The sequence below is a fragment of the Triturus cristatus genome, chromosome 2_2 (genome assembly GCF_964204655.1).
Source record: "Triturus cristatus chromosome 2_2, aTriCri1.1, whole genome shotgun sequence".
Classification (NCBI taxonomy): domain Eukaryota; kingdom Metazoa; phylum Chordata; class Amphibia; order Caudata; family Salamandridae; genus Triturus; species Triturus cristatus.
The window spans coordinates 779,507,183-779,533,532 of record NC_140582.1 but is presented as its reverse complement, the minus strand read 5'-3'; the positions used below and the strand labels follow the sequence as shown (position 1 = coordinate 779,533,532).

The 26,350-nt window shown below is 44.5% G+C and overlaps 1 protein-coding gene and 1 long non-coding RNA gene across 3 annotated transcripts in view; one reads left to right on the top strand and one right to left on the bottom strand.

Annotated features, from left to right (window-relative positions):
- DLC1 (DLC1 Rho GTPase activating protein) overlaps positions 1 to 26,350 on the bottom strand; it is a 1,452,292-nt gene that overhangs the window by 469,934 nt on the left and 956,008 nt on the right. The window contains exon 1 of one of the 2 annotated variants that reach the window (XM_085642036.1): positions 4,451 to 4,705. The exons of the other annotated variant lie outside the window; for it this stretch is intronic. Within the exon in view, the coding sequence (XP_085498162.1) occupies positions 4,451 to 4,565 (115 nt within the window). The 5' untranslated portion in view covers positions 4,566 to 4,705. Of the gene's footprint in view, positions 1 to 4,450; positions 4,706 to 26,350 lie in introns of those variants that run through there. 2 annotated transcript variants of the gene reach the window in all.
- LOC146862758 (uncharacterized) lies at positions 4,445 to 24,463 on the top strand. The gene is made up of 3 exons (XR_014978176.1): positions 4,445 to 4,572; positions 16,248 to 16,312; positions 24,245 to 24,463. It is a non-coding gene; the product is annotated as an uncharacterized LOC146862758 (long non-coding RNA).

The window sequence follows — 26,350 nt, the reverse complement described above, 5'->3', positions numbered from 1 at the left end:
AGACCTCCAATTACTCTTTCTTGGACCCCACCCACATGCAGGAAAAGTTACTAAGGTCCATTAACTTGTTACTTACAGCAGCCGCAAAACACCTTGACATGGCAGTCCCACAAACTTGAAGTCCAGCTGGAAACCTTACATGTAATGGCTCTCACCATGGTTTAAATGGCCAACAAAAAAGAAAAGAATTGATGAGTTTGACAAAAAATTGCTACAAAGGACTGCCACATAGAGGCTAAGGAGGAGCCTGCAGCCCAGAAAGTACATTCCATCATAGGCGGATCTTCAACAATGAACATTAATTAACAACCTGAGGAGCAAAGGAGAACCTGTGACTGTGAAGATGAGGGGGCAGGGCAGCATAAAATCATGCTATTATGACAGAGAGCAAATAAATTCTTAAAGAAGTGCAAAAATCTGCGAAAATCCAGCAAATAAAACAAGCATTTACAATGCAACAGGTCTCGCATTAACGCGAGTTTAAGCTATTGGCATTGTAAATGACAATGCCTTTTATTTATGTTTTAAAAACCAAAACATAAAAAAGGCATTGTCATTTACAATGCCAATAGCTCAAACTCGCGTAAATGCGAGACCTGTTGCATTGCAAATGCTTGTGTGTTTTTGTGCCAGCTGAACAATGCAGTCTTGCAAAGCAGTCATGTTTTGGGCTCGGGAAAAACTGGAACATAAAACGAAACTGGCTTAGCGAGATAACGGGGAAGATTGCAAGACAGCAAGGATGTGATAACAAGCAGGAGGGGGTGGCAAATGGTGTGCACAGCCGCTTTGATGTCCTCAGTGGCCGCGCGGCTCACTGAGGACATCAAAGCGGCCGTGAAAGTGAAAGTGATCAGGCAGTGCTTTTCAGGCTGCCAAATGGTGCGCGCGCTCGGCGCACATGCACTGTATTTGGAGGCCTGAAAAGCACTCGTTTGCACTTCCAGATCCCCCTTTAACAAAAGCTCTCGCGAGTGCAGCGCTAAAGCGCTGTCTCAGGCGAGACCTAAAAAGGTGCACTAAAAGACTGTAAGGACCTCTCAGGGGCTAAAACTCGTACGACAATCATAGACACCTCGATGAAGCCTATATATCCAATCTTTCTAACAGATTGAGCACGAGATATGGGCCAATAGGCTGGGGAGGTTGTGCACCCCATGACCACAAACAAGATCAAACACCTCCAGACCGTCCAACAATGTGTCAGGGAAATCAATAAGTTAAAAACATGTAGAGAGACATTAGATTCTTGTAAGTAGACCAAGCCAACAACCACCCCGGCCCAAGAAAATCTGTCAAGTCAAGGAAGGCCTCCACCCCAGCAGAAGACACCAAGTCGTAGACTTAGAGGCAATGTCAAATACCTGGCATGCATAATCATATGAGCAGCAGGTAGACAGCACACATCCAACTAAACCCAGTCTAAGCAGGGAAACACAATCCAGAGCAAGCGCCAATGTGACGAATAATAAAGAAAACAACAGAAGTTGTCCATCAGAGACATGTAGGAAAGTCAACGCTGGCGAAGTAATCAAGTATCTTAAATGGGTCATACCTGAAAGACCATAGGCTCCTACCAAACCCAGGGGGAGCAGAATGATCAACCACAAAAACAAACTCACACCTCCTAAAAACAAGGTCAGTGCATAGGTACGCACTCAACACAGCCACAAGGTGAGCCCCACAACAGCGTTAACCAGTGGACCGCTTCAAGTTGGGAACAATGGACACCCACTGTCATTTATACAACATAAGTAGCTCCAATTTACGCAGCAGGTGGACTACAAAAATAATAATCACCCCACAGTAGGCAACTCAGATGTCCTCAACCGATCGAGCATACTCAAAATCTTTCAGTCCATCCCCTCACTCTCCTCCAACAACAGTGAAGATATAATAAGCATACATATTAAGCATACAATTCGACTTCCTAGGCCCAGAAATAGCCAAAGAATCTGCAATCATAATATGATGTCCTAAAACATCGACAACATCGACAGCATGAGACCAGGAACCCCGAGCCGAAATAACGTGGTGCAAGGATCCTTGCCTTCTTATTTCTAGGAATACAATTCTTTCGGTAGGGTCATATAGGAATTGGCCACTGGTTCTGCCGTCCTGTAATTCTGTGTTTGGTTAGGGTCAGGATAAAGAGATATATAAAAAATGTATAACTTGGATCCTTCGAAGATGTGATTTGCCTATATAATATAAAACGTTGCTGTGTTCTTTTTCAGGTGACGCACTGCTGGGGTCAGATTACTTCAGTCCCTCAAAATGCTCGAAATATCTCGGTCTCACATTAATCACAGGATTCTTTAGTTTCCCGCTCCACGAGCGTGAAAACCTCGTACCGGTCACTGGATAGAAGCGTCTCGACCTTTCAGTATCTACTCTTTTGGATGTACCATTCAACTTATAAGACTGAATGTACACTCCTCGGGAGATTATAATATTTGTCCTGAAGAAGGTGGTCCTTTATCTCTAGACTTCCACCGAAACGCGTTGACGCAAGAAGGCAGACTATAGATTGGAGTGACACCTGTTTTCCTAATAATTAAATATCTGTATCATTGCTTAGGAGAATAGTTGATCCGGATCTCATGTCTTCCTGTTTACTTGGATAAGAAAACATCTTTCGTACGTGTTTTCTCCCCATGTCTTTGACTGTTTTTTATTGTTTGTCTATTGTGCAATATCCATTGAACGTAATATCAAGATGTGTTTTTAACTTTTTTAACTTTGCTACATAATTTTTGTAATTGTGTCAAAATTTAGGGTTATTTTAATAAAATACATGGATTCTATCTACACGAATATTTGACTGGGTCCAGACTTTGGTGTCTTGTTCTGGTGATTGATTGGTTGTATATGTGTATGAGTGTGTGAAGTTCTTATATGTGCCAAAAAGGGGAATCTTTCTCTGGACTTGGCTAAATATAGACCTGAAAAAACTGCAAAAAGGAGTTAATAGAAACAGACAATATTGGCTGCCTGGATACTCAAGACGTGGCCTGAAAAGGGCCACTCAGGATGTTGCTGGGGGTTTGATCCCAAATCTCAAGACCGCGTCTATTGGTCAGTGCTTAATGTGAGTGGGTGGTTTCCGCTGGTAGGCACCAGCACTTAATTGTCAGCACCGGTACCACTGACAGTCTACCATATGAGGGTGCTGTTTTTTTTACTTCAGAGATGAGCACAACAACTGTTGTTTATTAATTCAATATTTAAGAATTTAAGAATGATTAATACCTTCTGCCAAAGCCATTCTTTTAACTTGGGGATCCTGAAATTGTCAGAATTGTCAAACTTGTAGGAGTGTGACTTATTAGTTATGCTGATACTGTAAATGCCAGCGGCAGTGGGCAGAGCAAGCGGAAGTGTCCCGATGACTAGAGCCCTGACACTCATTTGTTTACAAATTAAGCACTGCTATAGATAAACATGGAAGAAGTTCCCAAGAGAAAAAGAAAAAAACAGACTGCTCCTGCTGAACTCTCGGACCTTTTTCCAGCCAGTCTTACCCACGTCACGATTGCTCAAACTTTCAAACAACTATTTCTCACACATCATCCTCCCTGCTTTCCAGCCTTGAAGGGTGCTGTTTAAAGTAACTATAATAACAACGAGGAACTCACAGCAGTGTTTTGGAGGACATGTAATTAAATAGAACTTAGACAGTTTGGAGCGGCAGCTGGAGGCCTCATCCTGCAAATCTTTAAAACGTTTCCCCGCTCAAGGGGTTAATCCTGGGTCACTGCGAAAATGCCTGGGCTAACACTCCCATTTACTGCTGTTCCTTTACCCAATAAGGCATCTAAAAGCACTAATGAAACCCCAGCGACCTTTCCTCGGCCTGACACACCTCCCAGGGCCATGAACCTTTGCCTCCGTGAGGGACTGTTTGAAGGTCACGTCACATGCAACTCTCCCTTATGAACAAGCCGCAGATACCAGAAGACATTCCAGTAAAAAAACGTGTTCAGCTCATCAGAATTGTGGGACATTCATTCATTTATCTCCCAGATGCTAAAGAATGCTGCGTGCCCATTGAAAGAGCAGACGTCAGGCTGTTGAATTCAGGGTTCACACGTTTTTCTCACATTAATTTTACCTTGGCACGCCTGATATAATGTTGGCATTGGAAACAGGAAAGCATGCCAGGGGGAATACCAGCAGTTCCCAGTGCGGAGCTGAGTTGTGCCAGCTGACGCACTCCCTGGCACCAGCTACCCCCAACATGTCTGCCCAGGGAAGTATGCCCAAGAACCAGGCTTAAACCAGGTATCTGACAATATCCGAACACCTGAACACCAGCTGGGCAAGGCATCGCCTGGACGACTAACTGACACCCCTCATAATTGGAGCACGTGATTGCAGTGACCTGAAATAAAAGACTGCCAATCACCCAGGGAAAACAGTCACAGTAGCACAGACACTACAAGCTCACCTGCCAGACGCCTGTCCCTCGTGTTTTTCCAGATGGCATCCAGCGCCCTAGCCGTGGAGTCCCGGATGTGGTCACTAAGCGACCTCCTCAGAGGGGTCTTCTGGGGTTGCTCCATGTTTCAGGTAAGACTCCACAAGAGGGTAAAACCCCTGCCCTTCAGCCGCGCCACATGGCCGCGGGGTGGTTCTCGCCTCGTGCCACCGGCAGCAGATGCCGCGTCATTCGCTGCCCGCAGCCCTCACGCGCGGTGCCTCCGCCGTCCTTCGCAGGGGCCCGGCATTGCAGTGCTGACTGCGGACAGAGCGCAGCTCCGACTGCAGGCAATCCCCTGGCAGGCTGCCAAGCCCAGCACCACGGCTACATCTGGAAAGGCTTATGGCGAGCTAACGGTACACCCGCGTAGATTTGTAGCTTCGCTGCGCCTATCTCTGCGATTCTAGTTTCCTGTTTAATAAAATGCATTTATTTGGTATGGGCTTATCAGCCTGCTCGTTTTTCAGCGTGACACGCCTGTCCTTAACTGACATTGCAGCCCATTCCTGATGAGAAAGAGCCCGAGGAAACGAGTGGAGAAACATGAATTATGAATATGTTCACTAACGTTTAAATCAATGAACACTACCCGAAATATCTTTTTAATCTTTTCAACATTTATGTACATAAATTAAGGTCTTTTGGGATATTTCAGGGGTCTGTACAGTCGGACAGAATAGAAAAAAATATAATATTTTTTTAATCATTGCAACCTTTGCCATGCCAGACTCTTAAGGCCACGGAAGTATTTTTAGAATGAATGTCAAATGAATATTGCTCAGAAGAGTCGTTCGTGCTGATCTGCAGTGTTTGGAGCTGCAAGCTGAAACCCGCATAGGGACTGCACTTTACAGGGTCATTTGTCATAGTAGTTTCCTGCCCTTGCACCTCTCCTGCAGGGGAGCCCAGACCTGTTTCCTGTATTGTTTTCCAGAGAAGCAGCGCTCAGCCACTCTCATACGTTGCAAAAGAAGAATTTATCAACGCCGAATCAGCAAAACCAACGTTTCCCAGAACTGCAGAGGGCATTATGTGGTCATATCAGCTGGACTTATGTTCCTATCTGAAAAGTCTACGCAGCATTGGGTCAGACCACAAAGAGTGATTGTTTGCCAGTAGAACATTCCATTTAAGTTTCCATGAAGGCTTAGGAGACACTCCGGATCTTTTAACTAAAACCTTCACACATCCATTTCCAATCCAACCTAACCGAAAACGTAGCAGAAAAATATGTTTACACGTTACTGCTGAAATATCCAGACTTTAACTTCACACGGGACAGAGACCTGCAGGGCATAAGACCAGGCCATGGTACTACAATTCTATTCAAATCAGTCTCCAAGGACCTTAAGAAAGATGCCAAGTCTAGAGGTGTAACAGCCGACCCTACTACAACACTCATTTGCACTTACCGTGGACAACCATCAATTCTTCATACTACAGAATCAAACCGTAACTGACCTGGCCATGGAATGCGCTTCCTCATCAGCAGGTGTCACTACATATCTCTCCTCGCTTTCACTCTCAACACCTCCTGTGTAGTTACTCAAGCAACCACCCTCTATGCTCTCTTCTTCAATGCGTACATGCCCTGTTTAGACATTATCATCAGGTCCTTTAACACCACTTTCTAAATGTATGCATATAACCCACACATTCTCCTAGAAATACATAACACACAAGGGATCAAATCAATACCCTTGGATGAACCACAACTAATTGGAAATAAACCTGAAAAGACAGATATATATAGGGTATTGCCTACCAAGATTGCCAAGTGGATGTAATTCACGGAGGCTCCGCCACCATCAACTACAGATGAGGGGCTAGACACCTCAGACGGGATTGACCAAAGTATACCAACGCCTCTCTAAGCTACGGCCAACTATTGTCGCTGGGAGCGGCACGAGTGGGATGCAGGTAGATGGTGGATTGTGTCGGATGGGAGAGACGGCAGGCAGAGACAAGATGGCACAGAGAAAAGTGATCCAACCATAAAGTTTTCTTAACACAAGAGACAACCTTCCAGAGCGTCAACGAGGTTTCCTGCGGCATCGAGAGGGCGGAGAAGTAGTGCTCTGGATAAGGAGTGAGGACAGCCCAATGTGGCTGTGACCAGATGAATGCAGCATAGTAAACTCCAAGCTAACAAAGGTTGGACCGTACACGGAGGATTCGTCGTAACAGGATGGACTTATTTACCGAAAAACGTCAGAAGTAACTGAAGTTGCTAAGCAGCGCACAATCTTTGTAATCTACTGCAAGGACAGTCAGAATTATGGAAGTGGCACGCAACTTGACTGACAAAAGGGAAGTTGTTGACGTATTCGCCACTGGTGCTTTCAACAGTGAGCATGTGAACTGTGCCTACCATTTTTTCTTGCCCTGAAGAAGCCCTGTTTAGGGTGAAATGCATTGGCTGAACCCAACTGTGCAAAGGATGTGAAAAATAAAATAATTGCAACGCATAACCAAAAAAGATTTGAAAATAAATTATTATTGTCTTTTGACTCATTCTTGTACTACATTTGTAGTGTCCCTCATCACTTTGTTCTGATGACATTTTGTCTGTGGCCATGTGGCAGCTGGTCATTTGAGGTGGGCAATACACGTGCTATAATACATTAGAGACTAGACTGAGTAGTGCAGTGTTAATTAACCTTGCTGCCATTCTGTGTTTTGAAAGTACGAGCTGACCTAGTGAGGTGAGCCGCAAAGCTCTGGGTGAGGGTGGAGGAAGGCAACGGGGCCCTTTCGGGCACAAAGGAGAGAGGCAAATCCCAGGCGCATTGGAAATGGAGGCTCGGATAACAGTATCGGCAAACACAGAGATGGCAGGCAATGCTGGGGGGGAATGCCTGATTTTAAGATGGAGGCTGCGACCTTTCAGACCGGCCGCTCCTGTTAGAGGAACAAGGGCAGGAGTCGGATTGTGCCGCCCCCACGAGACAGAGGAGGCTCCCGGAATATAGCGAGATGTGGGCACCGCTGGAATTTTGAAGAGTTAGCCCATTAAGGCTTTTATGTTCGGCCAAGGTTGCTCTGCATGCAGATGAGGAGGTGACACAAACTAGACCTGACAGGAGCCACAGCAGGATTGAGAGACATCGGTGGCCCCTCCAATGCCTATTGCACTCACAGTCCCAGAGGCCACCTAAAGATGCCACAGTGAGCAAGGGGGAAGGGAGAATGCTCTCCCCTTGCCAGCAGTAATGAATCCGATTGCCTGAAGAGGAAAAGAGAGTGTAAGCCAGCCTACTGAGCAGAATTGAGGGGACCTAGCGTTTGCTGCACATACCCGAAAGCATACATCATCACTTGGTGAGTGCTCCAGAGGCTGTGAATTCCCTCTAAGAGCTTCTAGAAATGTAAAGGAGAGTGGGCGTCCCCCAACGACTACTCACAGGGACGACTTTCACCACCTGGGACAGAGTAAATAAAAGGGCCAACTGGACAACATTCCCATCCCTTTCGAACCCCGATTCACGGTAATCCAGCCTTCCCACCGGGACTACACCTGGGACCCTGGGATGCTTGGAGGGAGGTAGGATGCCTTACACTGCAGGACTTATTCCATAACTGGGATACTCTGACATTTACAAATTGTAGACACAATTTTAACTTGCTTGCGCCTGAACACTTCCATTACCTGCAGTTGAAACACTGGGCGTTAACACCAGAGGTCTGTGAAGCTGCGACCAGGAGCTTGACTACCGTTAAGCAGTTTGTAAGGAAAACTGAATCCTCCAGGAGTACAATCACTTTCTTATACAATTTTCTTCTCATTACACAGTGCCCCCCTCAACCTCGTTATACCTCTTTCTGGGAACACACTCTGGGGATGGAGATAACAGAGAGGAAATGGTAGAAACTGTGGAAAGATATTCACAAAAATAATCACTCCCTACATTTTTGAGAAGCGCACTAGTGTGTAATGTGTGAGGCCATAAGCAATGCATTGCCGGACCGTAAGTTATAGTTAGTTCAGGTAACTAGTACTGCTGAATTTCTATGGTTTTGTACAAGTGAAATCTGAGCCTAACGTCCCTGTAACCTTTGTTTTTTCCAGTGAATTTCTAAAGTTTTTACATTTTTATTTCCTAACTGTAACCAGTAATCTTTGACAGTGTGTATCAGAGTGAGTGCAAGAGTGTCTCAGTAGGTTTGTGAGAGTGTCTGAGTGGGTCTGTCAGTGGGTGTGTGTTTCTGAGTGGGTCTGGGAGTAGCTGCTTAAGTGTCTCACTGGGTCTGTGAGTGGGTGTGTGAGTGTCTGAATGGCTGTCTTAGTGGGTGAATGAGTGTCTAAGTGAGTCTGTGAATGGGTATCAGAGTATTTGCATGGGTTTGCAAGTGCCTCCATAAGTGTGAGTCAGTCTGTGAGTGAGTGCATGAGTGAGTGGGTACATGAGATTCTGAGTTAGTCTGGAGTGGGTGTGTAAGTCTGTGAGTGGGTTTATGAGTGAGTACATGAGTCTCTGAGTTGGTTTGTGAGTGAGTGCATGAGTCTCTGAGTAAGTTTGTGATTGAGTGCATGGGTCTCTGAGTGGGTCTGTGAGTGCATGAGTCTCTGTGTGAGTCTGTTAGAGTGCATGAGTCTCTGGGTAGGTCTGTGAGTACATGAGTCACTGAGTGTGTCTGTGAGTGAGTGTTGCGTCTCGGTGTGTGAATCTCTCAGTGGGTCTGAGAGTGGGTGTATGAGTATCTAAGTGGGTCTCTGAGTGGGTGCTTCAGTGTCTGAGTGGGTCTGTGAGTGGGTGTATGTGGGTCTGTGAGTGAGTGCATGAGACTCTCAGTGGGTCTGTGGGTGAGTGCATGAGTCTCTGAGTGGGTCTTTGAGTGTGTGAATCTCTGTGAGTAGGTGCGTGAGTCTGAGTGGGTCTGTGAGTAGGTGCATGAGTTTCTGAATATGTCTGAGTGGGTGCATGAGTGTGTAAGTGGGTCTGTGAGGGTGTGTGTGAGCATCAGAGTGTGTCTGTGAGTGGCTGCATGAGTCTCTGAGTGGGTTTGTGAGTGGGTGTTTGAGTGTCTCAGTGGGTCTGTGAGTAGGTGCGCGAGTCTCTGAGTGGGTCTGTAAGTAGAGTGTGTGAGTGTCTGAGTGTTCTCTGTTTTGCCTTCTTCTGCTCTGTTTTTCCTTTTCTGCTTATTTTTCTGCCATCTGTTTTGCCTTTCCAGCTAATTGGATGCCTTACACTGCAGGACTTATTCCATAACTGGGATACACTGACATTTACAAATTGTAGACACAATTTTAACTTGCTTGCGTCTGAACACTTCCATTACCTGCAGTTGAAACACTGGGCGTTAACACCAGGGGTCTGTGAAGCTGCGACCAGGAGCTTGACTCCCGTCAAGCAGTTTGTAAGGAAAACTGAATCCTCCAGGGGTACAATCACTTTCTTATACAATTTTCTTCTCATTACACAGTGCCCCCCTCAACCTCGTTATACCTCTTTCTGGGAACACACTCTGGGGATGGAGATAACAGAGAGGAAATGGTAGAAACTGTGGAAAGATATTCACAAAAATAATCACTCCCTACATTTTTGAGAAGCGCACTAGTGTGTAATGTGTGAGGCCATAAGCAATGCATTGCCGGAGCGTAAGTTATAGTTAGCTCAGGTAACTAGTACTGCTGAATTTCTATGGTTTTGTACAAGTGAAATCTGAGCCTAACGTCCCTGTAACCTTTGTTTTTTCCAGTGAATTTCTAAGGTTTTTACATTTTTATTTCCTAACTGTAACCAGTAATCTTTGACAGTGTGTATCAGAGTGAGTGCAAGAGTGTCTCAGTAGGTTTGTGAGAGTGTCTGAGTGGGTCTGTCAGTGGGTGTGTGTTTCTGAGTGGGTCTGGGAGTAGCTGCTTAAGTGTCTCACTGGGTCTGTGAGTGGGTGTGTGAGTGTCTGAATGGCTGTCTTAGTGGGTGAATGAGTGTCTAAGTGAGTCTGTGAATGGGTATCAGAGTATTTGCATGGGTTTGCAAGTGCCTCCATAAGTGTGAGTCAGTCTGTGAGTGAGTGCATGAGTGAGTGGGTACATGAGATTCTGAGTTAGTCTGGAGTGGGTGTGTAAGTCTGTGAGTGGGTTTATGAGTGAGTACATGAGTCTCTGAGTTGGTCTGTGAGTGAGTGCATGAGTCTCTGAGTAGGTTTGTGAGCGAGTGCAAGGGTCTCTGAGTGGGTCTGTGAGTGCACGAGTCTCTGTGTGGGTCTGTGAGAGTGCATGAGTCTCTGGGTAGGTCTGTGAGTGCATGAGTCACTGAGTGTGTCTGTGAGTGAGTGTTTGAGTCTCGGTGTGTGAATCTAAGTGGGTCTCTGAGTGGGTGCTTCAGTGTCTGAGTGGGTCTGTGAGTGGGTGTATGTGGGTCTGTGAGTGAGTGCATGAGACTCTCAGTGGGTCTGTGAGTGAGTGCATGAGTCTCTGAGTGGGTCTTTGAGTCTGTGAATCTCTGTGAGTAGGTGCGTGAGTCTGAGTGGGTCTGTGAGTAGGTGCATGTGTTTCTGAATATGTCTATGAGTAGGTGGATGAGTGTGTAAGTGGGTCTGTGAGGGTGTGTGTGAGCATCAGAGTGTGTCTGTGAGTGGCTGCATGAGTCTCTGAGTGGGTTTGTGAGTGGGTGTTTGAGTGTCTCAGTGGGTCTGTGAGTAGGTGTGCGAGTCTCTGAATGGGTCTGTGAGTAGAGTATGTGAGTGTCCGAGTGTTCTCTGTTTTGCCTTCTTCTGCTCTGTTTTGCCTTTTCTGCTTATTTTTCTGCCATCTGTTTTGCCTTTCCAGCTAATTGTTCTGCCTGTTTTGCCTTTCCTGCACATTTTCCTGCCCTCTGCTTTGCCCTCTTCTGCTCTGTTGTGCATTTGCTGCTAATTTTTCTGCCTTCTGTTTTGCCCATTCTGCTTGATTTTTTGCCCTTCGTTTTGCTTTTTAAGGTCATTTTTATGCCCTTTGTGTTGCTCTTCTCTACTCTGTTTAGCCTTTTCTGCTTGTTTTTCTTCCCTCTATTTTTCCCTCTTCTTTATTGGAGAGGGAGGCCCCCTCCCATGCCAATTTCGGCCCGGTGTGCCCATCCCTGGGGTCTGGCCACAATTCAATAGGTAGGTGAACTGCGTGGCCCTCCTCCTAGGGCCGTTTTTGACCCTGGGGACCCAAGCCCCTGGATCAAGGGGAAGGGAGCTGCGTGGCCCCTCTCACTGGGCCAATTTTGGCTCAGTAGACCCCATTCTGCAGGGCCTGGCCACAATTCAATGGGTAAGGGGGGTCACGCAGCTCCCCTCCCCAGGCTGCTTTTGTCTCCGGAGACCCCATACCCCAGGGCCTGGTCTTAATTGAATGGGGGCAGGGGGCCACATGGCCCACTCTCTGGGCTGATTTCGGCCCGGGGATCCCATCTCCTGGGGCATGGCCTTAATTGAACGAGAGAGGAAGGGCCAAATGGCCTCCTCCCCAGGCTGATTTTGGCCCGAGGGACCCCATCGCGTGGGGCCAAGCCATGTGTCCCTGGGTGCCCTGGTGGCGCTCAGGGCATCTAGTGTGCAGGATGTGGACCGTGTAGGGAGCCTCAAGGCTCCCATTGGTCCCAGCCGGCTCCCTGCCTCCTGCAGGAGCCGGCATTGCTCTTGCATGCAGGGAGATGCTGGAAATGCAGCGCCATGCATGTGAGAGCAGTCTTTCATCTCTTTCCTTGCCCGCATGTCTGCGGGCAGGGAAAGAGATGAAACCTCTGCTTCCAGCAAGCAGGAGCACTTTGACAACTCCCCCTTCCTGGAAGTGGAGTAAATGTTTTTGTTTGGCGGGAGCTGTCAGCTCTCACCAGACAAAAGCAAAGAGCTATGTTTCAGGGGTAGGCACTCTGGGGCATAGCGGGAGCCAGCCCTATGGAAAGTAACTGTCCCCAGGGCTATTAATGGCCCCAGGAGGGGGACCATGCAGCCCACCTCCTTCTGTTTTTATGGGCCAGAAGTGGTGGTCCTTGGGGCTGTATATGGCCCGGGAAGGGGGAGGGGCATGCAGTCTCACTCCAATATGTATTTTAATAGCTGGCCACAGGGAGGTGGTGGAACCTGGGGCGCGGGGATTCCGTGTGGCCCCTGCTAAATATTGCTGCAAAGCCCCAGGTATGCAGTGGTCCCCGGGGCTCTAAAGAGGCAATGGAGGGGGGTCTGCACGGCGACCTTCTATATTTTAACAAAAGCCCCAAGGAGGTGGTGGAACCCGGGAGTAAAAAGTGCCAATCAAGGGGGCTCTGTGCGGCCCCCCTCCATTTAGTAAATAAAGCCCGGGGAAGATGGTGGTCACTGGGGCTCAAAGAGCCTTAGGAGGGGGGCACCATGTGCCCCCTCCTTTTTTTTAAAATAATTGGCCCTAGGACCTGACACCCGGGGGCTCTTTTCAAAACAAGCAATGGAGTCCGCACTTTAACAAAAAAAATTCACTGGAGTCTTGAATCCGCCATGATTTTCTGTGACTTAAAAAAAAAAAAAAAAAAGCTTTTTGGTCTGGCAGGTTCCTACCCTGCCTCCTTTTCTTTTTTTAAAACTTTTTTGAGGGACTCGACTGAAGACAAGTCCCTAGATGGCTGCCTACACTTCCTGGTTAAAGTGTTGGCAGCCAATCAGATATCAGGACGGGAGCTGTCGAATCATCCTAAAACTTCCCATGCACAACAAGACCCAACTTGATACTTTGTCTGGAAAATTTTAGGATGATTCGTCAAACAGCGCCAAAGTTATGTGCAAGTCAATAAATGCTTTTTCTATGAAAACATGGGACCTAACTATAACTGCCTACTGGCGATCGCCAGTAGATAATATGTAGATGTATGTATATGTACATATTACCTACTGGACCACCAGTAAGTAACATGTATATATATGTATATGTTACAGTCAAAGTGTGAAATCCTGCATTATATAGAATGCCTAGGTAATGTATAGAATGCCTGAAAATGCCTGAAAATCTAACGTCAAAGTATGAAATGATTGATATTTTATACATTGCCTAGGCATTGTATACTTTGGCGTATTGTCTGCCGGCAAAGTATATGATACGCCTAATCCCGCCATTTTATTCCCGCCCGGCAATGTGTGAAATCCGGCATTCCATAGAATGGCTAGGTAATGTATAGAATGCCTGAAAATTGAACGTCAAAGTATGAAATGATTGATATTTTATACATTGCCTAGGCATTGTATACTTTGCCGGATTGTCTGCCGGCAAAGTATATAATAGACCTAATCCCAGAGACAGCACAAGTTATCAGCAAGCGAGGGGCAGAGACAGCACAAGTTATCAGCAAGCGAGGGGCAGAGACAGCACAAGTTGCCAGCAAGCGAGGGGCAGAGACAGCACAAGTTGTCAGCAAGCGATGGGCAGAGACAGCGCAAGTAACCAGGCAAAGAGCAGGTGGCAGCCGTGCGGTGGTGTGGGGAGCGACCTGCCTGCAAGCAGGGTCAGAGGTCATTTATAGCATCCGGCTGAGGTTCCACAGACGCTCTGCCATCATCCTTTCCCGTGGTTCTTGTATCACCTTGTCGGAACGGGGTGTAGTGCCAAGACAGGAATCACGCCATGCTGACATGCAACAACGGTTCTGCGATGAATTATCTCAAGTAAGAGCCAATGCTGCTAAAAACGGTGTTTTCCTAACGGAAACCAGTTACCAAAAGTTAGTGGATGATGTGAAAAAGGCTAAGACGACCATTAAGAAGGAACCACGGGACTATTGGCTGGTGAAACGCTATGACGTAATGATGGTTGAGAATACGACTAAGTTGATCTACCCTGTAAACGAAGGTACGAGTGCTATTCAGTTTTATGTCGCGGACTCCGAGTTATTTGACATACTCCATAAGGCCCATTTGGCTATTGGTCATGGTGGATGGGACAGGATGTTGAAAGAACTTTCACCCAAGTATAAGAACATTACCCGTCATGATATTGAGCTGTACATTCACCTTTGTGAGCCTTGCCAGAAGAAGCAAAAAGGTGTTAAAAAGGTGTTGTGGTCAAGCCAATGGTTTTTTCTAAATTCAACTCCCGTTGTCAGGTCGATCTCATCGATTTTCAGTCCCATCCTGACAGAGTACAAGTTTATAATGGTGGACCAAGATCATCTCACTAAGTTTGTAGTTCTCAGGGCTCTGAAATCAAAGAGAGCGGAAGAAGTAGCCTACAAGCTCGTCGACATATTTACGTTGCTTGGTGCTCCAACGATTCTACAGTCTGATAACGGCAGGGAATTTGCAAACAATGTGGTAAGCAGCCTAAAGGAGTATTGGCCCACCTTGAAGATCGTCCATGGTAAGCCGCGCCACTCACAAAGTCAGGGGAGCGTCGAAAGAACTAATCAGGACATTGAAAATATGCTGTGTGCTTGGATGCAAGATGAAAAAACTAGCTGCTGGAGTGAGGGATTGCGGTTCGTCCAATTTATGAAGAACAGAGCTTTTCATTCTGGGATTAAGAGGTCACCATACGAAGCTCTGTTCGGCTGCAAAGCTAGAGTAGGTCTCTCAACGTCGTCCCTGCCTGACGACGTTTTACAAGACGTAGAGACTGAGGAAGAGCTCAAAAAAATAATAGAGAGCGTACAAACAACACAACAGCAGGAAGAAAGACGAGATGAATCAATTTAAGAGGCACAGCTCCCTGCAGAAGACATAGCTGAGAATGCAATCCATGATGGAGTAAACCAAAACAGTGATGAAGCCATGGTCATCGAAGAGCCTTCCATTTCCGTTGTTACCGAAAATCCTTCTTCTTCCGCTATCTGTTGCGTCTGCTTAAAAGAAACCAGCGGTGCTCATACATGTCGAAAGTGTGGCCGAAACGTTCTTGCCATCTGTGGACATTCTCCTAAAGACGATGACGGCGACGAAGTAGAAGGTTATGGGGTTAGCATTTTGTGCAATGTTTGCTTCAATATTGAGAAAGCTATCCAAAGTAAAATGGAATCGAAATCGAACCTTGAGATTCAGGCCCAAAAAATGAAAAGGGATTCTGACAAAAAAATTCCTCTTGTGCCTTTGGGCGCCACTGTGCGAGTTCCGATTCCCGACGTCGACAAAGGGCGGGGTGACTCACGCAATCTCTTGGCAGTTGTTATGAACGTGACGGAAGATGGCTTTTACCGACTTGGAACTGCACAAGGAATCTTGAAGCAACTCTACGCCAGATCACAATTCTCCGTATGTCCAAAGAACTTAATGAGAATTGAAGACGTTCCTGACCACGAAATACCTCTCCGATCTGCAGCTACTTCTCAGTCCACAGGAAGCGGCCAAGGATTCGTCAGGTGTATGTGCAAGACGAAATGCCAAAATATGAGGTGCCTTTGTGTGAAAAAGAAAATTAAGTGCAATTCAAAATGTCACTCTAGCCTTCCCTGCTGCAACAAGTAGGTCATGCCAGTTCTGCTTTGTGTTTCACCGGTAACAATATTCTGTTCGCATTCTTCTTTAAGTCGTGAAATGTATGTACAAGATCAAAGTGCCAAAATAGAAGGTGTTTTTGTGCTGCAACAAGTAGGTCATGCCAGTTCTGCTTTGTGTTTTACCGGTAAGAATATTCTGTTCGCATTCTGTAGGTCATGCCAGTTCTGCTTTGTGTTTCACCGGTACCAATATTCTGTTCGCATTCTTCTTTAAGTCGTGAAATGTATGTACAAGATCAAAGTGCCAAAATATAAGGTGTTTTTGTGCTGCAACAACTAGGTCATGCCAGTTCTGCTTTGTGTTTTACCGGTATCAATATTCTGTTCGCATTCTTCTTTAGGTCGTGAAATGTATGTACAAGATCAAAGTGCCAAAATATAAGGTGTTTTTGTGAGAAGAATAAAAGTGAGTACAATTCCACGTGTTACTCCGGCCTTTCTTAGTGTAAAAAGTACTTCAATCTCAGTTCTGCTTTCATTGTTTTCCAGTAAGAATATCCTGTGCTTTATTTCGTAGTTTTGTTCTTTCAGATTCAAATGCGTATTAATTAATAAAGGCTTCTCATCTTGTGCCCTTTTAACACTTTGCGTAAATGGTACTGGTCATTCTGTATAATGCCTAGGAATTGTATAGAATGCCTAGGAAAAGTATGTAACATTTTCACCAAAAACTTATATTTCAAAAAGAGGCACCAATGTTTGAACAATGGCGGGCAAGGTTCTTTAATATTTATTATTTAGAATACAACTTATATGCTGTGAAGGGTTTGACCAAACAAAAGCTTGGTAAGGAAATCTGGGGGCTAGTAATCGATTATATGAGAGACTGAGAAATTTACTCCTCTTTTTTTAATTTGGCCTAACGGTATGATTTCTCGTTAACATATTTACATTTGCTGATACTTCACTTTGTTAAATTTCATACTGATAATTTATCTATTGATTTTCGCATGTATTATTTTGTTTAAAACAATCTGTATACCATGAACTGAAATAAAAAATATTTAAAAAAAAAAAAAAAAAAAAATTATATTTCCTAGTTTGCCTCTAAACCATCAGGCATTCTATACATTACCTAGGCATTCTTTAAAATACCGGGATTTCACACTTTGCCGAATGCCTAGGAATCTCATCTTGTGGCCTTTTAACACTTTGCGTAAATGGTACTGGTCATTCTGTATAATGCCTAGGAATCTCATCTTGTGCCCTTTTAACACTTTGCGTAAATGGTACTGGTCATTCTGTATAATGCCTAGGAATTGTATAGAATGCCTAGGAAAAGTATGTAACATTTTCACCAAAAACTTATATTTCCTAGTTTGCCTCTAAACCATCAGGCATTCTATACATTACCTAGGCATTCTATAAAATACCGGGATTTCACACTTTGCCGAATGCCTAGGAATCTCATCTTGTGGCCTTTTAACACTTTGCGTAAATGGTACTGGTCATTCTGTATAATGCCTAGGAATTGTATAGAATGCCTAGGAAAAGTATGTAACATTTTCACAAAAAACGTACATTTCATAGTTTGCCGAAAACCATCAGGCATTCTATACATTACCTAGGCATTCTATACAATACCGGGATTTCACACTTTGACTCTAACATATATATACACATTACCTACTCGCAGTTGCCAGTAGGTAATTATAGTTCCATAGGAAAAGCGTTTTTTTGTTTTGCTAATAACTTTGGCACTGTTTGATGGATCTTCACAACATTTTCAAAACTAATACACACCTGAGTTCAACTGCCGTGTGGAAAGTTTCAGGGTGATTTGTCAAGTGGGGACAGATGAAAAGGGGGGTCCATTTCAAACTCATGTTTGGGGCTCTCTCTTCATTCCCAAGACCTAATAATGCCCACTTGTATATATCCACTACAGTTTAATCACCCTAATAAGAAACCCTTCAGTTGTTTTTAATGGACAGGGGACTGTGCAGTCACGCTAGTAAAATGCTCAACCCTAGAGTCCACTTTCTTCATTTGATTATCACTCCTTCGCATTATTTCACGTTGTCACTATCTGGCTGCCACATTATTATTTCTGTCACAATCTATGCACTATTCTCCATTCTACCCTGTCACACATATTTCCTTGTTCTTGTTGCAGTGGATGACCTAAATGCACAGGGTATGTCCAGACATGGGTCTCATGTCCCACTGTGCCACAGGACTCAAGCTATACCTCACTGAACAGATCAAAGTAGGTCAAAACCTGTTGGGGGTTGCTTCTGGTGCCATCTGGAGGGGGCCCAGTCTGGTAGTGTGGACTGGACTGTTCCTATTGGAGCAGAATCAAGTCTGGTTTGCATATAACTGGTCTCTTTCTAGAGTGGCATAGTGTTAAAAAACAATGGACTGGCATGCGGTCTGAGCAATTGCTAGTGGCTGAGATAAATTCAAGCTTTCAGCCTATCCCTTTGCTCTTGTTACAGTTGATGCCCTAAGTGTCGTGTTTATGTCTAGAGTGGTCCCATGCTCACTGTGCCATATGACTCAAGCAATACATCACTGATGACACCTAAGTAGGTTAAAACTGGTCTGGTTTTGCTTGTGGTCCTGGCTGGAGAGGACCTGGTCTATTGTTTAGGCTGGATTGTTCCTATTTGAGCAGGATCAAGACTGATTTGCATATGAGCAGTCTCTATCTAAAGCGGCGTAGTGGATGAAAAATGATGGACTGTGATGCGGTCTGAGCGATTGCCAGTGGCTGAGATTAATTCAAGCATTTTAGCCATCCCTTTGTGCTTCTTGTAGTTGATGCCTTAAGTGCAACGGGTATGCCCAGAGATGGGTCCCGTGCTCGCTGTGCCAGTGGGCTCAAGTTATACCTTGCTGACGAGAATGAGATGTGTGGAAATTGCTGTCAGTTGCATGTGGTCCCATCTGGAAGGGCCAGCTCTGGCACTTCATTCTGGAATGTTCCTATTGGAGCAGGATCAAGATTGGATTTTATTTGACTGGTCTCTGTCTAAAGTGGCATAGTGGGTGAAAAATAACTTATTGAGATGCAGGCCAGAGGAATTGCCAGTGACTGAGATAAAATTCAAGCATGCAATTCATCATTTTGTTATAGGAGATGTGGAAAAATCATATCTTTTTGTCCCCCTATCGGTGTCATATTAGCTAAGAAGATGCTGCTGCTGGCTATATGAGAAGCACAATGAATGGAAAATTACTGTTTCGATAAGCCTTTTCTGTTTTCTGTCTGCTATGATGTTGGAATTCCTGAACTTGAGATATAGAGGATGAACTGATCACTCTGCATTGACAAACTAGCAAAGGGGTCAACATTGTAAAACCTGGTGGCCCTTTGGTGGTGACTCTGAAGGTAAATAACAACAATAAATCGAGCAAGTCTTACACCAACACAGGTGCTTTTCAATACATAAGTCAATTGCAAATTAGTTTGAAAGTTAAACATTAATTCAAGCTGAATTATTTGCAGTTTTATAGTAACTAAGAAAACATTGATCCTCTGAGAAACAGTTCGACATAATTTGGTTATATTTCATTTAAAATGTATAAAGCACACGATTACACAAAAAGGCTGTCCTAGCTCCCGACACTGATAGAAATAAAGCTAGACAACCAGAAAACCTACATGGAAAAGAAATACGTTTTTATAAGTTTGCAAAATAAGTTTGGGGATTTTTCATAAGGAATGAAGACTATTCCATGTTTGAGCCATCATTACAGTGAAAGCTTGTTCTCCTGAACTTTGGAATGTTAACATAATGCAGAGAACTGGAGAGGATGATCATAGAAGGAGCAGAAGGGTAAAAGAAAAAAGCCATACAATAACCACTGTGAAGGCTGTATAGGGCTTTATGACAGGAACACAAAGCCTGAAACAGACAGCTCTTATGCAGGGAGAACCAGTGAATAGCTATTGCCTTTCGACAGTAGGTTGCATTATCTCCTCCACTATGACTAAGTATTCATTAAATATACTAAAGCTAAACATGAGGCTTACTTCTTTATATTCAAAAGGGGCGTTTCAATAAACCAGATGTGTTGATACAAGTTCTGGATATTTGTCGCTAACATAGGAAATTGGGCTTTCATGCTGCCTTACATCGGTTTGTGCCGATGTAAGGCAGCATGGTATTGCATAGGTAGAAAGGAAATGCAAAATTGCCAAGATCAGTGTGATGGTGAGGAAGCGCCAGAGAGGGTATGGTGAAGGAGGCAGGAATAGAGGTTCATGGGTGTGTCTTGTGTAAAAGATATGAGCCACTACTGATAATGAGGAACTGCTGGGGAGCTGGACAAAGGGTGAGGGAAGCTGAATTTCAGTGTGGCCATTGGCCTCCGCAGAAATTTTTCCAGTGGGGGGGGCAAAAGTTTAACATCATAACCATCCGCCGACATTATGTGTGCTGGTGGGGCACAAGAAACACTGAGGTGCAGGAGGAGCCATGAGGGGCAGGAAGCAGGCCGCATATGATCTCATACACAATAGGGTTAATGTGCCACAGCCATTTCTTTCTTTTGTGGCCTTTGGTAGATATAATTCATACCTTCCAGCAGTTGGCAAAGAAAAAAGCAGAGCTGCAGACAGGAGTGACTCTTGGCCAAAAGTGAAAAAGCACAGGCATGCAACCTGATGCAAAGGCTGATCAAGCTGCCATTGTCTGAGTAGCAATTTCTAATCTGTTTTTATGTCACCACTATTGAATACTCCACATTATTCATACACATATGATCAAGGCAGTGAAGGCACTATAACTGCATTATAAAAAAAACCATGTAGAGTCAGTCTGTATTTGGTGTTAACGTGCAGAAACGAATAAGAATTAAAATAAAGGACAAATGTATTTATTTTGGAAATGTATTAACTTAAATATATTAAAATAAATAAAATCAAATATATTACCATAAATAAAATAACAGCTGTTCTCTTCCAAATTGGAAAATGGAAAATATAAACTTAACCTAGATAACTTTTGCAGGAACTGCAAACATGAACAGTCTTCCTGAAATTTAGCAGTCACATTTTTCAATGAGTAGTAGTTTTATACAGTGTTTGTTCACTAGTTAGTGTGCTGATCTCGAAAAAGGAACTGTAAATATCTGCAGTCTTGTGCAAATGTATCAATTACTTTGTCAATCAGCTGTTGTTTGTTTTCATCAATTTTTGCTCGATGTATGCTCATCATGCACAAACCCGATAAGCGATCATCTGCCATTGTCGACCTCAATCAGGTTTTCACCCTTCTCATTGTGCTGAAAGACCTTTCCACTGTGCAAGTGGTCACTGGTAATGTCAGAGCAATGAAGAATTGCTTGCTGGACTGATGGAAATAAATCAGTGTGGTTTAGCAAATCCAGAAATCCATTGTCAAACTGCTCATCCTTTGTTGACCAGATCTGAAACCATGTGACTGCTTCGGCTTCCAGTTGTTCAATGTCGTAAATTTCTCTGATGTTTGCAATCTGGCATCTGTATTGCTCAAGTGTCATTTTTGCCATATGTTTTGGGTAAAGTGAGAACAAACTCAAATGTTTCTTGTTTTCGTTGCCAAACCGTCTTTCTAATGATGCAATGATAGAGTCCATGTATGGCACATTGATAGACTGGCAATAGTATTCTTCCACGGAAAAGGAACCAAAATTAGAATGAAATTGTGAGACCAGCCTCACGGCGTTGCCCTCCCAATCATCCAGCCAACCTGCAACCACCCTCAAGACACGACATCTCCGACTCCGGCCGCCCCAGCCACCCAGATCCGAGGGCCAGCCAGAGCCCTGACAGACTCGACACCCTACCACGCATGTCCGACCGGGGGAGCGGGAACCCTCGAGCCAGACCGAAAGGCGCCAGCCCAGTCACACCTCGGGTCGCCTTCCCCGGGAAGACTCGATCGGCCACCAGGCCCCTGGGGAGAAGGCGCCTCCCCTGCCGAGCGTCTGGGGTCCCTCCCAGACCCACCTGAAAAGACCAAAGAAGTGAGCGGCAGGAAATCCCGCTGAACCCCCTCCGTCACCCCAGTCCCCCCTCTGCGAGGACCCCGGACTTCAAAGAGCAAGCGGAGTATAACAAGGGGTGCCGGAGAAACGAAGGCAGAGAAGACCTGGAACCATCCGAGCCTGCTGACGCTGTCGCGGCTCCTGAACGCTGAAGTCACCTGGGCCTGCTGAGTGACTCGCGGCCTCTTGCTATCGAACCATCTGAGCCCTGCTGACGAGGTCACGGCTCCCGAGCACGGAACCACCTGGGCCTGCTGAGTGACTCGCGGCCTCTTGCTATCGAACCATCTGAGCCCTGCTGACGAGGTCGCGGCTCCCGAGCACTGAACCACCTGGGCCTGCTGAGTGACTCGCGGCCCCCAGCTATTGAACCATCTGAGCCTTGCTGACGGAATCGCGGCTCCCGAACTCCGACCACCTGTGCCTGCTGAGAGACTCGCGGCGCTCCCCTTGAGGACGACTCGGTAAGAGATCGCCAGAGAATCGACACCCTCCAGCTCGAGGATTGTGAGCTATCCGCAGGGTATTTCGCAGAGACACTATCTTGAAAGACTGTCCCGCTACCCCCATTCCCCACGACCGATTTGTGGTACTTCGTGCCACTGCTGTATTACTTGCATCTTGGATCATAAAGATCCCTTGAAAATCATCGATAAAAAAGACCTATCGTCCTACAAAGAATACGTGTGGTGTCACTCTGTTCGTAGTGTATATCAGGGTGTGCGCGCCTAGTTCGGCCTACGTGGGAGAGGTGGGTCAAAGGGGTGGGCGAGACGGGCATCGAACCCCCCTCCGGCGAACGCCTTTCCAACAGAAATACTTTCCGGCCACTCTGTCTGGGAACACAAAGTTTGATGTTCAGTTTTTCTGCCAGTGTTTGAACGTTTGTAAAAATGTCCTTAAATTGCTCTTCTGCTTTTTGTCTGTGATCACGGAACACAGTCAGACAGTCTTGCACGTGATTACACACCTTGAGGATATCAAGCAGAACAGCTTGGAGAGCCTGGCTTACAGATTCCAATCTTGATGAGTAATCTGAAATTATGGACAAGCAATAGAAAAAGTTCACTGTGCTGGAGGAACATTGCAATTGATATGCATCCTGACATGTTTTCCCTGATGCTGTAGTGCCCAGTTAGCTTAATTGCTTAAAAATCTCTTCAAAGTGTGAGCTAAAAATTTGAATGCTCTTGTACTTTGCTGTCCTTCGTGTATCACTCAGCAATGGCAGATTAGGAATAAGAGATCTTCTTTTTGGACTCTCATGGAAAAACTTGATGATGGATAAAATTCTGTATCTTAGGAACAGCATTGAGGCCATTAACAACCAAATTAAGTTTATGTGCAGCACAGTGAGCAAAAGCAGCTTTAGGATATTTTCTCTTGATTATGGCTTGAACGTCACCTTCCTTTCCTGCCATTGTAGAGCATCCATCATATCCTTGGCCATGGAGTTTTTCTAGGTTTAATCCAAATTTAGAACATGTATCCATAATCATATTTGCAATTGAGATAGCATCCATTTCTTTTAAGGTTGCAAATCCAAGGAATTCTTTTCTGATTACAGGTACGGTGCTACTTGTTGTGTCTACAAAACGTTCTCCAAGTGACATCTGTTCTTTTCCGGATATGTCAGCACTTTCATCAGCAATGATTGAAAATCCATTTGACCTATTGACTAACGATATTAAATCTTTTCTTAATGTTTCTTCACATAATGTAATCAATTCATGTTCAACTCGAACTGATGTATAATGTGCATTAACTGGTGCATTTTCCAGATGGTTCTTTAGGATCACATCTCCTGCTTCAATGCGAAATTGGTACAGACTTTGCACGTTTCCGGTTGTACTTTTTTCCCACGTAAAGCAATGTCATGTGTGCCACAAAATAAGATAGTAGACAAAATTGGAAATAACTTTTTCCGATTTACTTCAACATGCCTTTTCACAGCGTTGTCAAACAATACCTGTTTCCGGTTTCTTTCTGATCGCCAAAAAGTGAGTTGCATCCACTTGTGTGTTTTTATGCCAAGACGATAAGACATGTTTGTGTGCACTTTCATGGAAGTCTTTATATTTAGTGAAAGGCACAGTTATGAATGCTCCTTGTATCCTACGATCAACTGGCTGTGGAAAAAGTGTGCAAAACTTGCGAATTGCACCTTTCAGTTGTGGAGAGTAGCTAAGCCATGGCGAATGTTGATTAATCCACATGTGACAGAAACAGCCTGTTACACCTGAATCCTTCTTGAAATCATAGGTTTCTGGTGGAGTATACTTATTTATTAGAAGATTGTATTTTACATCATCTGTTAATTTTTTTGCTGAATTAAAATCCAATCCAATATCATTTACAGGAGCATCAACATCATGGCTAGATCCTGTTGGAGCTGAAAGTGGACCTGCAGAACTGCTTGTGCTTGGTTCTTCTGCCTCCTCCTGTTCACCATGTCTAGATTCTTTTCTTGCTTCTGTAATATCAGATTCTACATCATCCAATTTCCATTTTGAAAAATATTTTTGAATGTCCTTTGCTAAAAAGAAATGGGGGATCATTAAATACTCTGCTGAGCGCATCACCAGGCTGACTGTATTGAATAAAATGAGTTGTAGACGAGCTGTAGGAAGTGGAAAATTCCCTTTAAATTTCTCCCGCAAGGGGAACCAGGTTTCCTTCCATAATCCTTTATTATATAGGTCAGATGACATTTGTGAATGTTAAATAGCTCACCTATAATGCACTATTTATTGAATACATACAGCCCTGTATGCAGTAACAGAAAGCTATAAATCTACATCACTTGCCAAGTGCACCATGGCAGTGGCACTGGATGGCATTCACATTATTCATGAGATATAATCCACCTCACCAGTTATAACCCCACCACACTAGATAATAAATCATTTAACCCTCAATGTCCCCATGGTGGCACAAAATATAAACCCACTGCTTTCTCCTGCTTTTGTCTCATTTGTTTCTGCTCTCTGTCCTTCCTCTTCCCCAGTTTTTCTGACTCCTTTCTCCTGCTTTTGCCCTGGCCTCAGTTCCACATTTTGTAATTACAAGCAAATCACTTAATCTCCCCATGGCAGCCCGCACTTACTTGACTGCCTGTCCACCTCCCGCTGGTTGTTGCTTGCCCCACTGAACTCTGTTGCACAGATCTCCTCTACCACCGACTCTATTTTTCACATTGTTTTGGGCAGTTTTATGTAGTTCCAACACCACCCAAAGTATTGCAGCATTTTACATTAGCAATAGTTATTTTGTTTTGTTCAGTTTTAAAAACGCCAACACAGCCAAAAGGTATTGGAGTGTTTAACATATGAACCAGTTACTTTCCAGTGAAGTTTTATATAGCGCCACCAACAACAAACACCACCCAAAGTATTGCAGTGCTTTACATTAGCACTAGTTATTTTATTTGTGCAGTTTTAAAAAACACCAACACTGCCCAAAGGTATTGGAGCGCTTTACATAAGCACCAGTTACATTTTAGCGAAGTTTTATATAGCGCTGCCAACGACCAACCCACCCAAAACTATTGGAGGGCTTTATATAAGCACCAGCTCCTTTTTAGTGAAGTTTCATACAGCACTGTCAACAACCAACCCCACCCAAAGTATTGCAGCGCTTTACAATAGCACTAGTTACTTTTTTTGGTGAAGTTTAAAAAAACGCCACCATTGCCCAAAGGTAAACTAGAGAACTTTACATAAGCACTAGTTACTTTTTGTATGCACTTTTTAAAAACGCCAACACTGCCCAAAGGAATTGGAGCGCTTTACATAAGCACCAGTTACTTTTTAGTGAAGTTTTAAGTTTTATATAGCGCTACCAACAACCAACACCACCCAAAACTATTTGAGCGCTTTACAATAGCACTAGTTACTTTTTTTGTGCAGTTTTTAAAAAAGCCACCATCGGCCAAAGGTAAACTGGAGCGCTTTACATAAGTACTAGTTACTTTTTTTGTGCACTTTTAAAAAACGCCAACACTGCCCAAAGGTATTGGAGCGCTTTACATAAACACCAGTTACTTTTTAGTGAAGTTTTATATAGCCCTGCCAACAACCAACACCACCCAAAGCTATTTGAGCACTTTACATAAGCACCAGCTACTTTTTAGTGAAGTTTGATATAGCGCCGCCAACAACCAACAGCACCCAAAGTATTGCAGCGCTTTACATTAGCACTAGTTACTTTTTTTTGTGCAGTTTAAAAAAATGGCACCACTACCCAAAGGTAAAGTGGAGCGCTTTACATAAGCACTAGTTACTTTTTTTGTGCACATTTAAAAAAAAAAGCCAACACTGCCCAAAGGTATTGGAGAGCTTTACATAAGCAGCAGTTACTTTTTAGTGAAGTTGTATATAGCGCCGCCAACAACCAACACCACCCAAAGGTATTGGAGCACTTTACATTAACACCAGTTACTTTAAACAAGGACACATTCATTTTT